General features: G+C 42.3%; 1 protein-coding gene across 6 annotated transcripts in view; it reads left to right on the top strand.

Annotated features, from left to right (window-relative positions):
• cadm4 (cell adhesion molecule 4) overlaps positions 1-16,427 on the top strand; it is a 190,005-nt gene that overhangs the window by 134,791 nt on the left and 38,787 nt on the right. The window contains exon 1 of one of the 6 annotated variants that reach the window (XM_011485611.3): positions 8,087-10,297. The exons of 1 other annotated variant lie outside the window; for it this stretch is intronic. In XM_011485611.3, the coding sequence (XP_011483913.1) occupies positions 10,201-10,297 (97 nt within the window). In that variant the 5' untranslated portion in view covers positions 8,087-10,200. Of the gene's footprint in view, positions 1-8,086; positions 10,298-16,427 lie in introns of those variants that run through there. 4 more of the 6 variants (XM_011485608.3, XM_011485613.3, XM_020710289.2 and 1 more) reach the window with 4 other exon arrangements.

Here is a 16,427-nt window from a genome sequence, read left to right as displayed (position 1 = left end):
GGTCCGGATGCTGGGGGGGCTTCTGGCCTGGGGGGCTCTCCTCCCCTCTCCTGGTCTGGCTGGTCTGGCTGGGTAGGATCTGGCTCCCTTTATGAACACACGGTTCACGTCGGCAGCATGCATGTATCTCCACCCCCACGTGCACGTGCACACTCCACACTGCTCCCTGTCTGCTTCATCCCTCCTCCTTACCTACAGTGTATTGATGGACAGTTTTTTTTCTCGCTCATCTTAGTGTCAGATTTTCACCTTTGATGTAACATTCGTCTTTCCAGCAGATCTGGTATAATTGTTACAGCTTAAATTAATAACTTAGTCAAATCAGTGCTTGTATCCCCCACCTTTTCACCTTTCTTCCTTTTACTCTCTTCCACCCTCCCCTCACATTCTTCCCCTCTCCCTCCCCACACACACTAAATGTAACAAATAAATAAAAAAAATTAATACGACAAAAAGGGGTTTATACAAATCTACACTCTAGTTTCTTGAAGCTATATAACCTCTTTTTGTGATAGTAAAACCTGTCCAACACAAAAAGCCTTCAGCTCTAATCTGTTTGCTCAGCTGTTGGACAGAACAAGTTAAAAAAAAAAAAAAAAAAAAAAAAAAAAAAAAACAGCCATTTTTAGAACAGTGGTACCTTTCCATCGCTGTTAATTTTACTTCTTTTTAGACCCACTGCAGTGGGTCATGTTTTTGTGGCATTTTTCTGATGATTGAGGACATGTAGAAAATACTGCTTAATTAATTAATTAAGCCAATTTTAACTGAACCCCCTTAGTACACACACCCCTCCCCCCTCAAAATATACATTCCAACTTAAACACACACATGCACGCACACACATTTTGCAAGGAAGGTGGGACCTAAGACCATCTGTCCCCTACCCCTTCCCTGGTGGGGGGTATGGGGCCCTTGGCAACGGCGGCCGTGTCCCCTGGGTGCCGATTTCCTGGACCCGGCGGTGCTCTCTCCGCGCGGGGAGGGGGTTCACATTACACCTGAGCCGGGGGTGTCCGTGTCCCTGGGGGGTGGGTTCTGGTCCTTGCCCCTGAGCGCTGGGCCCCGCCAAATTTCCAACTGTGGCCGAGCCTGGTCGGGCCATGTTTACAACACCCCTTGTGGGCCCCCTTTTTTCCCCGGGGTAGTCCCCTCCTGGGCAGGGGCGGCTGGCCCCTGCCTTGCTCCTCCCTGGACCAACCGTTGGCCGGGTGGGTGGCTGCCTGGAGTGCGGAGCGGGTCTCCCTTGGGTGGTCCTGGCTCGTACCTGGGGTTGGGGCGGGGGGATGCCCAGAACTCCTGGGTGGTGATGGGGTGCTCGTCTGGGGCTGTGGGTGCCCTTCTCGGGTGGGGCCCTGCGTTGGGATCTTCTGACGCGGCGGGGGGGCTGCACTCCTAGTTGGGCTGGGGCGGCGCTCTCTTTCCCCCCATGCCTCCCTGCTCTCTGGCTCTAGTGGCCTCGCGGCGGTCCTGCTGACCCTGGCCTGGCGGATTTGGTCGCCCAGGGGGTGGTTGTTCCTTGCCTGCTGCCGTGTGGCGTTTGGGGGTTCCGGCTGCCGCTGCTGCTGCGCTGGGGGTCTTTGTGTGGGTATGGCTGGGCACTCTCCCTCCTTCTTTTCACATTCCATCATCCATTTTAGAAGAACATAAACAATCACCTGAGCACAGGTGTTAGCTCACCTTTGCACTAATAGTTTGCATGATTGAATGAATGAAATATTTCACACTAGTTGGTTTAAAGGCATAAGTATGCGTGTGTGAACACTATCTGTTTTGTGTACATGTTGACATGTGGACATTTTTGCAGCTAGCAGGTGTGTTAACATTTGAGTGTGTGTGGACAGGCCCCGCCCTTTTTGTACTACATTTGAACCTTACCGTAATGATAAACAACCAGTAAACTTGCTGCTCTATGCTGCTTTATGGTCTTATCCCCCCTCCTATTATCACCCCCCCCCCCCCCCCCCCCCCCCCCAACAACCCTCTCTCTTCTTCCCTCCTTTCCTTTTCCGTCCGGTCCAACACCAAAGATTTTCAAACATGATTGAAATTAATTAAGTTTGGTCTCAATTACAAAAAGGGTTTATTCAGACATACCTTTGGTTTGTCAGCTCTCATCTGTCTGCCCAGCTGTTGGACAGGACAAGTTTAAAAAAAAAAAAAAAAGAAAATACTGCTTAAAGTTGCAAGTATTTATTTATTCAAATTATCCTGAATTAGGAGCAAACGATAAAATGCAGTTTGAAAAAGACTGTAGCTGTGACATACAGTAGGTGCTACAGTTGAGCACAAGTTCCCCGCTCCACTCCATTCTGAGTCATTCGCTCATGTACGACTTTGTTTTCCTCGTCCGAGCTGGTTTGTTTGCCATTTTTGATACATCAGTAGTGTTAAGTTGGGGTTGTGAGGGGCTATCAGAGAGCACGTAAACAAAGGGATGATGGGAAATAAGGACAGGCTCACTCTATGGCAAGAGTCCGGGCCACAACTCTGAGGCAAATTTCTGATGAACTACTGCCACTTTGCATAAACTATATCCTGAAAAATGTCACCTTTTTATTTTTGATAAACAGCATTACCATAATTAAAAGACCACCGGGAACGCTTTAAAAATGGATCAAAAGGGGATTGAAAGGAGACATTGGTGCCTTTCTTCTTTACTCCATGATGCCTTTTGTGTTTCTCATCACTTTGTTTGCATCTTCCTCAAAATCCCATTGCTCCTGTTTCTCTGCCACTCTTCACTCACAGCTAGAGTGTGATGTGAGTCTAAGGTTAGAGACATGGGTTTATGTATGTGTTTGCCTCCTTGGTAGCGATTGTTCATGCTGAATTTTTATGTGGCAGCCAGCTTGTGTGTTGAAGTGTGTTTTTCAGCCTGCATGCGTGTGTGTGTGTGATGTGCATTCCCATCCACGTGAGTGCGTCTGCTGGCATAAAAGGTTGTTATGTGCTTTAGGTGTTAATTGGCTGAGGAGCTTCGTTAATATTCTCCTTGCGAGCCTGCTCGTCAGGAACAGAGCCGGCAAACTGATGAGTGTGTGATTTTTCTCCAGAGAGAGAAAGAGAAGGAGACAAAAGGAGAAAGAGTAACGGGAGCGTCTCTGGTGCAAAGAGCCTCTGTAAGGTCAGAGGGAGTGGAGGGGGGAAGTCAGAAAATGTTCAGAAAGGGCCAGCGAGAAGGGCGACACATGAGCAGGGAGGGGTCGGGAGAGAAAACCTGCGAGGGGAGTCAGGCGAAGAGAAATGAAGGGAGGAAAAAAGGAGATGTGATTAAAAGCCATAAAGGGTTCCATTCAGGCATTTGGTGAAAGGAAAGATTATATCATGCAAGGGCGAAATTATCCCATTGTTAGGCATTTGTGAACCGGCGGAATGAGGGCAAGTCAGTTGGCAGGGCTCCCTCCAGCGAGGTGGCCCATGCCTGCTCAATTCTAATCACCCACCTTATGCCACAACAGCAGCCAGCTCCCAACTCCACATACACACTGTGGTGTTCTTATCAACCCCCAGCTGAGCACCCAAAAATGAGTTGTCACAAAGCTGTGGCCTTGGCAAGCTGATAGGAACATCAATAACACATTCCATGTCTATAACGGAAAAGTTAAGTGCAAGAAAGGAGCAGGAGCACACAAGTTCAGACACAGTGACAAGTATTTGTAAGACACACTCACACATCACGGAACTAAAGAAAATTGCTCTTTGGTAACGCACAAATGTTAGGCATGCACTGGGAAAACAAAGAAGAGAAATTGACATGTTCACAGCAATAGAGAAAACAGTGAGCAGAAAGTCGTAGCCTGTCACTGGGAGGTGCGATGCTGCATGGATAATGAGTGTTACTCCCAGCAGGTAGCTGTAGCATGTGGCATACAACACACACAGACACACTCGTTAGGAAGCTCTGACAGTAGGTTCTCAACTTGGCAGGTAAAGCTGTTTGCATTTATCTTACTGAATAAGGGATGACTGAGTTTAGCATTCTATTGCAACCCAGTGGGGGTGGACTTCCACTGGAATGCATTAAATATGCCTGTAATGCATTCTCTTAAACCGCAGATCGTTTTATCAGTGCTGGTTTGAAAACAGCAAGCGCTCAGAGCATCAACTGTCGTTTCTGTGTTAAAAGGCTTCCAGCCTTGATGGCCTCTAAAGTCTAACATCTTATATCCAGCAGTTTTCTTTATCTGAGCAAATGGAAAAACCTTTAACTACCTGGAGGCCTGCTGTATTTTTTCCTAAAAGCTAGAGTTACAGATATTATTGCCACTTTCTCAGAATCCCTATTTATGAAAAACAATCCTTGTAAATAGGTTCAATTTTTCACAAGTTTTTTGTTTGTTCAGAGTGAAATTCTAGCAAAAGCCCTAATCTATTAAATAAAACCCGTCTTTCTTGTATAGTGTATAGTACAACAGTGCAGCAGTTCTGGTTTGCATGCCTGTTGAGCATTGAACAACACGTTTTCTTTAATTTCTGTGAAGCAGTGGACTTCGGAGATTTTTCTTCAGTATTATTTTTACTCAAAAGCATATTATAAGTCTTTAATCTCAACCTAGCTATAGGTAAGAAGGTAACTTATCCCTTTTAATGCATAAGAAAAATCATAGAAAATGGATTATGGACTGCAATCAATAGAATGTCTAAAAAGAAATCTATCAAAGAGAGTTTAGGTCTTTTCTTTTTCCTTATATGTCTGGAAAAACACAACTGAAGCAGCTGTTTTCCAGAAAATACCTGAAATTAAGCAATTTACTCTAGACACACAGACCTCTCCCACCAAGATTGAAAAAAAAGGTCGTAAATTAAAGATTACACTGTTCACACATACATTCCCAGCCATCCATGACATTTTACAAAGCTATTGATCTGTTTGGTATCCTTATTAGCCTGTCGTGTCAAGAGCAAAATCGACTTGTATTTATTTGCTAGGCTCCAGTGTCAACAAGTGGGGAAAAAAAGACAAGGGAAGTTGAAACTTCAGAACTCTGAATTGTGGGAATTAAGACAGGTAGTGTCACTTGCATGCTTCACTGAAGATTGACCCACATTGATCCCTTTTCTCAAGACCGTGAGGCAGGATAAGCCTGAATCGTAGCTTTAGAAAATGCAGTCACTGACGAGCTCCACAGATTGAGGAGCTGTGGCTTTTTCTAATTAGAGAGTTCAGAACTGAGTTGGATTTGCTAGTGCATGGCTCCAGGCTAGCTATTAAGACCAAGTCAGCCAGACAAATACTAAATCAGAAAAATGAAGGGAGAAGGAGAGCAGAGGGTCTGGGAGAGGCTGAGTGTGCACGCCAACCTTGATATATAGAAGTATGCAGAAATTGGCAATAATTATAGACTATTAAACACGCAAAGCTTTTTAAAAGAAATTGCTAATATTTATCTAGTTCAACTTTGAGATGGTTTCTAGAGTATATCAAGCTGCAGTTTGAAAGTTATTTTGTGCGTTCTTTTGTAAATCATCAATGTAAAATCTAATGAATCTAATTTAGGAACGAGTTGTTAGGAGTCTGTGTCATAGCACAGCATATGTGAAATAAATCCATATCGAGCAATATTGGAGCTATAAAGCTGTACAGTTTTGATCAAGATGCCAGCTCGGATGAGGAAAAAACAAAGACGCACATGGATCTATTTGTCTCCAAGTGGATGCATCAGAATGGAGTGGAGAAGAGAGCTCGTGTCTTGTTGTTGTAGGTCCTACGGGACACCTGCAATCCTTTCAAACAGCCTTTTATCCTGATTCACAACGATTTGAACTAAGAAATACTCAGAAATTCAATTTTAAGCTTAAGTTTCTTTATAAATTATGAGAAAAATGCTGCAAGTACATGTTCTGTCGGAGTGGATCTTTAAAGAAAAATTAGAGATTGAAAGCAAATCAATTGAAAAAAACTATTTTCTTTATGATAATCTTCAATGAACCCCTTCTTATGTCACAGAGCTGCTTTTTGTTCTTTTGAACTTGGTTTTACTCCCCTAATATGGGTGGAACAACTTTAAAGTGTACAGGTTTTCCTCTCCTCGTGATGTTCACCCTAGAGGAGATGTTCATTTTATTTGATCATTACCTTTCAGGAACACATGCCCTCCTTTACACTTCACTGGCTAATAAACCCCCCAGGACTCTCACCTTTTCAAAAAGATATACATGTACATCCTCTCCCTCCACCCTTGAAGCTATCATGACTAACGCCGCTTCGTGCTTACTCAGGGACATACACACACACAACCCCCCCCCAATACCACCACCACCCCTCCCACCTTGCCCGGAACAACCTCAAGGGAGACATAAGAAATAAATTTAACACTTCCGCTAACCCAAGAAGTGCCTTAAGGACAAAGAGAAATTTAATCTTGGCTAAGCCTCTCGATAGAATCTCTGCATTAGCCCAGTCCTGCATCTTCACAGCTATCCCATCAACCCTTACCTCCCACACCTTGGCTCAATTCCCTTATATTTCGCCTCCGCTGTGCTGCTTGTTTCTTTAGCTTTTATTCCTTCCCTGTCGCTGCCTCTCTCAAAAACTCTCACTACTTATTGTCACTTTCCCTATGCCCTCCTTTTTTCATTATAGTTTCACTCTTTTTGTTCCCCCATTGTGCATCATGAACTGTCCCTTGTTTCCCTATGCTTTGTTCACCCCATGCCTTCACAGCCTCTTTCCATTCTTCCCCTCAGCCTCCATCAACTCCCAGTTGAGGTACACATTATGCTATATGTATCTATATTTCTGTTCCACTCTCTTGTCACAGTACTTTAATACCATTAGTATTAAATGTTGGCGCGACCTTCTTGGCATACTTAAGCAGGCAGGGATCCTTGTAAGGCTGTTTGAGTGCTTAATATTTTCAGCACGCCACTGACTTAAGCCCCTTAAGTGCTTTGGCAACACTTATTCCACGGTGGCACCAATGAAGCCCATTAAATTTTTGATTTGGATGAGAAAGGGAAAGGGACTAAAAAGAGGAAAGGGGATAGGGGACACAATTTGCCATTACTTCCTTTGCTTCAGCACATAGAGTGACAAAAACAAATATACCCATCAGGGAGTTGCTCACACAGGGACTTTTTAGACAGACAAACACACACATCCTTGACAGCAGCTAAAAGATTCGCCACATGTTTTTTTTTTTTTTCCCCCAACCATGTCCTCAGTTACTCTTTAACACAGTTTGAGATGGCCCTATTTAGTAAAAAGTGCTTGAAAAAATAAATATGACTTTATTTGACTTGATGATAGAAAACAGCACAATTAAATTGAATTGCATAAAGATGTTTGTAAATGCTGCTTTGGTCAAGTTAGAGCTAGAATTTTGTGATTATCTGATTAAAGAAAGGCAAAGGTGTTACTATAAAAGCAACACTGTGTTGCCTTTCAGAATTTACAGGATAATTAAAGTCATAGTTGAAGAGTTGTGTGTAGTTAGCTCCCGCTACTGCTTTTTGTATTGCCAGTTTTATTGCCAATAGCAGTAATGATAGTACACACGGAAATGAGCTTGAGCAAGGCAGCTACATTATGCACGACTCGTTGATGTAGAATGTGCTGACAGGTTTGTCTAGTGGTTGAGCAATGATTTCTGTTTCATTACAATAAAACCATAGAGCAGACACATCGGAACAATCCAGATTCCAGCATAACTCATATGAAAGTCATAGACATGTTCATTTCTGTCTTATTGACATTCACTTTGAAATACAAAACATGCAGACATGTGCATCCTAGCGGACATAAAACTGTCCATTTAGCATGAAGAGGCACTGTGATGCTTCTTTGTGTGTCTGCACGGATAAATTAATGTGTAGGAGATAGTGAAAGAGCCAAACATTCAGCCAAATGTACACTGCTTCAGTCAACACTGGACAGTCAAGCACAGTCACATGCACAGACACTCTGCCAGTGTTTTTTGACCTGAAAGGCAACCATTGTGACTGTTTCCAGCCACAGACACTCAATCTCTAACCTTCACAAAATGGGATGCAAAATGTGCAAGCAGGGATTCCACACCAACACACGTTCCAATATAGGGGAGGGGGCTTGCCGTATATAAACAAGTAAGAGGCAGCAAACGGACAGATGGAAGTGTTTGTTGGTGTTCGGGCATTGGAACTATGAGAGAGTTTTTGTGGATCAAGAGGAAAAATGAAGGCCAAAATTGAGACTAACTTGTTGGAAATACAAGACTGATCACAATGATGGAGTGAAAGAAGACATCACAGAGAAGGGGCTAGGACTTAAAAGCTATACACCACTTGGAAATATTTGTTGACTGAGGGATTTGGCTTTTCTTGTCTGTTCATCTACAGCGAAGTCTCCGACCTGAAAAGTCTGTGCTTTGGCTGAATCACCACGGCAGAGCAATTTTCTCAGCATCAGTTGGCTGACCAATGAAGTAAACACAGTGGAGACGATGTGTGATGATCCACTTTAGGCTTTACCGCAGGTGTCAGGGCAGTCACCTTTAGAGCTGTTTGTGGTTGCAGAGGTGCCGATTCAAAGTGTTTAGTAATGTACCAGTGACGTACTGTGTTCTTTGAGATGGTGTTTAGTTAGCTGTGTGTAGGAGCTTGTCACACTTAGTTTCCACCGTACAAAGAAACTCACTCAAACACACCCACGCACCACAGGCTACACATTCAAAATCTGTTGTGTATTATTGTTTTTGACAATCAGCAGAACTTCTTCTGGACTAAATTGTTGCCCGTTTTCAGATCACTGCGTTTGACGAGGTGTATAACTAAAGGGCATCCTGGTGCTGACTGTATCCAGCAAAGCATGTTGGAAAGGAAGAGTTAGTCGGTCGATTCTGCACGGTTATACTGTCTGATAACCTGTGGTTATTCTGAAGAGAATTATATTACCATGAGGAATCACTGTCCATCTGGGCTGCGGATGATAGCTTATTGACAAAGTTCTATCATTCAAGCAAATAATTGTGAACACTTCTGGTAGAAAAATAGATATCTGAAACTGGAGTGTGTCACTGCAGTTTTCATGGCCCTTTGCAAGTTGGCTGTTTAACAAAGGGCGACGAATTCACCTTTTTTTTTTTTTTTTTTTTACAGCACAGCCCTCAAGCTCAATAGATTTTATTCAAGCAAAGCTATGTCCAAATGAGTTGCAGACCCAAAAGTGTCACAGGCTGTCTATGGTTCTGGTCGGTGTGGTTGAAGCTTTAAGGTATATTAACTTTGGTCTTCTCATTTTTGGGTGAGAAAAGTGCCAAAAGTATTGTCTTGTTTAGATACAATAAGTTCGACAGTCAACAATGTTGCCCCACATTTCTCTATCATTTAGGGCAAAACACTGTTGGTAGCTTTTTGTTGAAAAGTCCTTCAGCTAACATGCAAGCAGGTGAATTAGACGTTCTTTGGAGATTTTCAGGCTATGTGTGACTGAATCATACTTATTGATCTTTGCTGTTCCTTGGAGCTGTGTGGTTTGACCTGACAGAGACAAGTAGCTTATTTACTGCTGTGGTTACAATTGTGGTTGATCGTTGGAGCTCCTGAGGCTCAGTTTGCATAATTCAGAGTTTGAAACTGCATCATATAGTTTTCAAAGATAATAAAACTCAACTCCATTACTTGCAGATAGTTGTGCAGGTTCTCATTGTTGAGAAATACCGGATATCTGGAGGTCTGATGCGGATTTTGAGCATTTTGATTTCAAAAATATACGTCTATCATATCACTTTCTTTTTGATTAAATGGAATCAAGCTCCTGGATGGTTTATAGTATCACAATTTCACATTATATGGATTTACAACAATATGTATTATCACTTCCTTTAAAGCTACACAAGCTGGAGATACTGCTACTCTAAGCTCATCTCTTTGCGCCTTGTAATATAGTTTCTATCTCTGTTATCACCCAGAGCTCTGACCAAACCTTTATGTGTTGCGGTAAAGCTATTGCCATAAGTCAGTCTTGTGTAGCTTTGCAGCGAAAGCGGTTTCATTGCCTCTGTTGAGATAGTTCCTCTTAGAAATAGTTCTTTCTCTCAAACAATAACTTCTATTTTACCGTGCCTGAGTAAAGCTGAAGAGTCTGCACGTGTCCGCAGCACTGCAGCTGGGAACTTCTGCCTGTTGAGTAGTTTGTCTGTAGAAGTGGGGACACAGCCACAGAGGAGCCTTTGATCCTTGGTCTGGCTCACACAAACGCACGCAATATTTGGAAGCACAATGAGGCCTGTCCAAAGCACCGTTTTCTGCCGCTGCCTCCTCTTCTCCCCGTCTCTGGCCTTGTGCAGCTTGGTCATGGCCCTGATCTGCATTACTCGTAAGTCCTGATAGCATATTCTTACTAACATCTGTAAATACATGCTGATGTATTATACTGATGTGAGAAGGAAACTCGCACACCAAATAAATCACAGGAACCAAAGAGAGACTTGTTTCATATTATTGTCAGGATGTGGCAATTTAGTGTAAGCACCAGCTCTTGTTCATTTAAATTAAACTCCCTGCAGATATACCACTAAATGCTCCGATGTAACGTTTCTATTCTATAAAGAGAGGTTGTGAATATAAAACGTATCTGTGTAAGAGGATAAGGCATGAGATAGAGCACGTTTCCCATGACCAAGGGGGGAAAGCTAATGACGGGATTGTGTAATGGAAGTTGCAGCTCAATTGTTCAAAATGCTTATAATTAAGGCAAAATTGATAATTAAGATAAAGTACATAAGCTTAAGAGAGAAATATTTACCCAAGAGGACAAAGGAAGACCAAAAGAGAAAGAGGACGGATGGATGGACCAAAGCACTCTAAGGGAATGGCCAACAAATGATACAAGAGTGGCTGAAACCATGCTCTCAGCTATTCTCAGAAGAACTTAATAAAAGAAAGTTGGGCTCTCAAGTGGGAGAGATATAGTGAACCAAGTGGAGAGGTTGTTGAATGCAGGGGAGCTATGTGGAAAAGTGAAGTGCAGGAGACCAATATGTAGTAACAGAGAACCTCAAGGAAAGGATTTGTCCAGATAGTATTGTGGGGGAGAGAGCAGCTGTAGCAGAAAAAGAAAAAGAAAAAAGCGACTGAGATGGAGAACAGTGCCGCCTGTGTGTGTATGGAAAAAGAAGACAGTGATGGAGGGGAGTGGTACAAAGATACAACAAGAGACAAGGCCTCAAATGTATTTGTGTGGCTCTGAGAAAAGACCCAAAATGAAAAAAAGCAACTAAACAAAACACTACCTTTAAAAATCAACACATTTTTGGTCGATACACCTCCCACGTGCATTTAACCATATATAAATATTCACTTCATATTTGATACATATCATTGGCATGATCTCAAATTTCCTTAAAAACCATTGTACATTACCTTGTCCTGGTTTTCTGGTCAGAAGTGGATGATTAATCCACTCTAGGCAGTAATGGGGCTTTTCCTGGTCATTTCAAAATGACTGCTTCCATTAAATCTCAAGAACACTTTTGTCTACAAAACCTTGTCAAAACAAATATGGACAGCATAACTCATATGTCATACATTGTTATTCAAATTTTGAATGACTGATTAAAATAATGCAAAATTTGTTGACAATTAATTTTTTATAGTACAGTTACACCATATTAAAAATGTTTGTATCAAATTTTGAGAAAGGGGTAAAGAAGTTGTGTTTTCCGAAACACACGTTTCAATATTTTTGAATCTTAAACTAACATTGTTGTTAGTTTAAACTTACCAAATCACCCAACGTATCACATTTGATACCATCTATATCATATATAAAAAAGGATATTGCAAGTTTTTTGCAGCTTTCGTCAAAGGACTAAAAATAATCTTAACTCCAAAATAAATTTAATTTTCTGTCAATTAATTCATGTCGTGGTCTTTACAGGATTAACAGAGATTTTTTTGTCACTTCGTCTTCATGTTTGATAGAGAGAAGCTGTAAAATTCTTCTACACAGACATCAGTTGCCATCAAATATGTCATGTGAGCCACATGGATAGTTTAAAAGGAAGGCAATAGAGTGGGGGTAGGTGTTGGAGGGGTTTTAAGACTAGTTTCTTGGCTTGGCTAAAACTCCAGTGTGGTTACAGCTGTGTAATAACCCTGTAAATTTCCATTAAGCCGCGGCCTGAGCCTGTGTGGTGGGTATTGTCACATGGTTGTTGAAGCCGTGAAAGACCCTCTCCATGAAACGCTGCACAGTAGACAGAGCTATAACCAGCTTTGGGTATTAGAGGATGGGGGAGAGCATAGAAAAAAGGACAGAGTGAGGAATGGCTGGACGAGAAAGGCGAGAAACTGCAAGCAGGAAACGGAAGTGGTGGATTTAGCATGGGGGGGGGGAGTGGATTGAAGTGCTCCAAGCGCAGAGGACACATAAAGATTCAAAGGTCAAATGAGAAAATGTAGAGGTGGGAGTGGAAAAAAAGGTATGAAAAGAGGGCATGTGTGTCGACAGAAACGGCCATGTGGCAGAAGGATTAAACTCTAAATATTAAAAACAAAAATTGAAGTATAAATAGGTAAAAGTAAATGCTTTGAATGAGACCTCAGAAGTAAAACGTTTAAATTGTATGTTTTTATTCATTACCAATGCAGAGCAAATAGTGTCCCATTGCATTATGGAGAAACGGTTTGAAGTTTATGTTGCAGAAATAGAAACAAGAAAAGAGGAAGGAAAAGAGAGAGTACATAATGAGAAGAGGTTTAAGCTAAATGGCAGGCAATTAGAGGAAACCAAAGTACAAAGAAAGATGAAAGTGGGAGGAAAAAAAACTGACATTCACTTTCTTGATCCACTCATTTGTTTTGTGCTCTTGTCCTATTCACTCTTCTGCTTTTTCCCCCTCCATCTTCTTCCCTCTTCCGGCTCACTATAAAAAACAGGCCGATTATGCTGCAAACTTGAGCTGCAGAACAAATCACTTTAGCAAGAGTGTGCAGATAGAACCAGCAGAGAGGCAGGAAAGGATTCCCACTGAGTCACAAAAAGAGAAAGAAGGAGAAAGATTGAAAAAAGGAATGAAAGCATATTGCAGGCTGAACGGAAACATTTGCGAGGGCAGGAAAAATTACACCAAGAAGAAGGAAAGAATGAGAGACGGGGTCTAACATGGAAGAAGGATGAGTTGCAACCTTTTTCTTAAGGCCTAGTAGACAAAGAGAGGAAAGGAGATCTTTGGGACAGCTTAAATGAGGAAGATGCATAATGAACGATGCAATAAAAGATAAGGGGAAACTAGGAGGAAGACGACAGGAAGAAAGGAGAGGAGACAATGAAGGCAGGAGAAATCATGGATTGGATCAGGCAGAAGGTGGGGAGGAGACGAACGGAGAGATTGTGGGTTTAAATAAAAAGAGAAAGAGGCAGATCTGAGAATGAGATTAGACCCAAAGGCGAAGAGAAGAGAGTTTTGAGACTTAATGGGGGTATGGAGGGGTATTCTAAAGAAAGAAGAATAGGCCTAAGTGTGGGGGACCCAAAAAAGGAGGACAGGAGAAGGCAACAGAACAAAGGTAGTTGCAGAGATGACAGCAAGATTTGTAAAGGATTATGTATTATTTATAGTGATGGAGATCTTCTCTCTGCATTTTTCTTTGATTGGCAGACTTCCGGCTCCCTGAGAGAGATGGAGAGATAATTTTAGACAGGAAAAGGATAGAGGGGAGATGGATTGGAAGAGAGTTGTAGGTCTTTAGAGGAAGCTGGGGAAGAGAAAAACCATAAAGTCAGCTATTTGATAGAGTCGGTACACCACAAACACACATACACAAACATCTTTGAAAGAAGCTTACACAAATCAGGAATTGACTTTCCCCCATCAACTCTTTATAAACATATGTAAGTCCGCTCACAGTTCAGCAATAAGCCAAACCAGGACTGAGAAGTTACCGGTCTGTTAAATCAAAATAGACTTGACCTTTAATTCCTACAAGGACTTTTGGTCCTGACAAGATTGGTGAAAATGTTAAAGTCCAGATGAGAACAAAAACAGGAAAACACAGGCAAGGATAAACACTGCGAGCTCAATTTGCATATATACTATGGAAAGCAGGCTCACTTTGCATCCTTAGGGGATCACTAGAAGAAAAAAAAACTTTCATCCAGATGGGAAGAGATGAAGAAGTTATTAACGGACGACCTCAAATGTTTTGTAACTCTGAACCGCTGTTATTGTTTTAATTAAAGCAGCAACAACATGCAGGGTTGGCCACTGCAGTCCTCCTGCATTGATTCACTTGTAAATCCATGGCCAGCATGCAAAGAAAACACAAGCTCTTGGCTCACTTCCAGCTGAAAGATAATGACAGATAATGAATAGGGTGACAGTGATTGCACTCATTCAAGGATACAAGGGAGCTTGTTTGGAGCAAATGGAGACAGTTCATTCCTTGCCTTGCTTGCCTTTTTGTTCTGCCTTCACCTGTCTACAAACTCACAGAAGGGGACAGAGAGCAGTAAGTGCCCGGCAAGGAGGTAATTCCACCTAACCCTGCACCAATGAGGTAGTTTTCTAGAATTTACTGTGAGTAAAGGCAAGCCAGCCGTCCAAATGGCTGCCTCCCAAATCCCTCTCTTTAAACTCCCTTCACACACCCCTCCCCATTTCTTCCGTCTATCCCCTGCTTCCCTTTGCTTATAACTCACCCCCAATGCGGGACCATTAGGATCGGCCCCTGAACAGCCTTGTCTTATGAATTTGTGCACCTATTATTTATTTATTTGTTTATGTATTGTGAAATGATGACCTCTCACACAAGTCTGTTGAAGTAATAAATAAAGGCTCCCTTTTTCCGGGGCTGGAGGCATCTCAAAGGCTTGGAGGCATCGGATCATTACTGTAAAATACTGCCCCCGCTTGGCTGAACAGAGTACTCATCGCATTTGCTTTCTCTCTCTCCCCCCCCTGTAGTTTTATTTATCAGTTGATCATAGCCATCAATGCACTACCATAATATTGATTGCTGGAGGCAGTTTCTCTTAATATGAGTCTACGCTTGTGGAGTATTTTATTATGGGCACAGGTTTTAATGGGGGTGAGATTAATACCTCTGTCACAGAAGTTGACTTCACTCCCCCTCCCTCTCATCTCCTGAGTGGATTGTACGCTGGTGATCGGAGGCTGAGGCTTATGGCCTTGAAGCCAATAGACGCCTATAAAACTTACAGTCAAACTAAAGTGCTGTACCCAGCTGGGTTATGAACAGAAGTGCGGGAATATGCGTCATCTCTCGTATATTTTGTCCAGCCCCCCAACAGCTGCATTATTATGCCCAAAGCAAAACTTCCTTGCTCCTTCCTATCATTTCCTGGATATAGCCCCTCTACCTTCTCCTCCCCCGATCCCATCATGCACCTGCAGCTGGTGGGTTTTTCAGCAGGAAACATCTCATCACAGCCGTCCCAGCTGAAACCGCTATTATTGCTTTTAATTTGACTCTTCTTTGAGCTTGACTGTCACAGTTCGGGGTGACAGCTGTCGTGAGAAATTGGAGCTAATTAGTTTTTCTGACATCACCTCAGCCTCAAAGTTTTGACTTTTTTTTTCTTATTTTAGTTGCACTCCCCACTAAAAGTCTTCCTTTCCTGTTGGATGTCTATTTCCACACTGCACAGAAGACGCACAGCAGTGCTATTAAATTAGCCATGCATGGAAGGTATAGCCCAGTCACATGCTATATGTGTTGAGTAATAACAGCCATTAGAAAAATATGTAGGGTGGAGGTGGCAGGCCCTGATGGCCCTTGATACCAATCACAATAAATGATGTGGAGAATGGGAGTAATAATGACTTCAATTAGTGGTAATTGTCAAGTTTTTTTTTTCTGTTCCTCTGAGTATTAGACCCTCTTTTGTCTTTATTCCCTCTTGGTTTCATTCTGTCCATATTCCAATATCCTTCCTGTGTCTTTATGCTCTCTTGATAGGATGAAAGTGTGAGCTTGCAGTATTTAATTAAAAGATATTAAAATCAGGCTGAAAACGGTTTGGTTGAAAGTTAGCAGGATCAGATGATGTCAAAACCTTTTAATTGCAACATGCCAACATCTGCATTTGTGCATTCACTGCATATGCCCACCTATGGTGCAGAAATACACACACCCTTCAGACACCTCCACAGTTGCAGATATAGACATTTATTTTCCCCCAAAGCAGTCATGTCAGCAACTTCTGCCATGGCAGCCACCATCTGTTTGTCGCACGTTTCCAGTCTTCTGAAGGTGTTTTACAGAGCTCCCAGACTCCATTAGACTCAGCGGGGAAATATATATAGTCCCATCGCTTTTATCGCCTCTTCTTGTTGCCTGCTTCATCACTATGCTTTAATATTGATGCTATTCTATCTCTAAATCCTCCCTGTGGCCAACACTTTGCCAGGGAGGGAGGGGAATGTAAATGGTGATGCAAATTGGTAAATACTAGTTTGGAAAAGCCAGAAAGCTGATCCTCT

Source organism: Oryzias latipes, chromosome 16, assembly GCF_002234675.1.
Source record: "Oryzias latipes chromosome 16, ASM223467v1".
NCBI classification, from domain to species: domain Eukaryota; kingdom Metazoa; phylum Chordata; class Actinopteri; order Beloniformes; family Adrianichthyidae; genus Oryzias; species Oryzias latipes.
The sequence above is the reverse complement of the archived record's forward strand: the minus strand, read 5'-3'. Positions and strand labels throughout refer to the sequence as shown.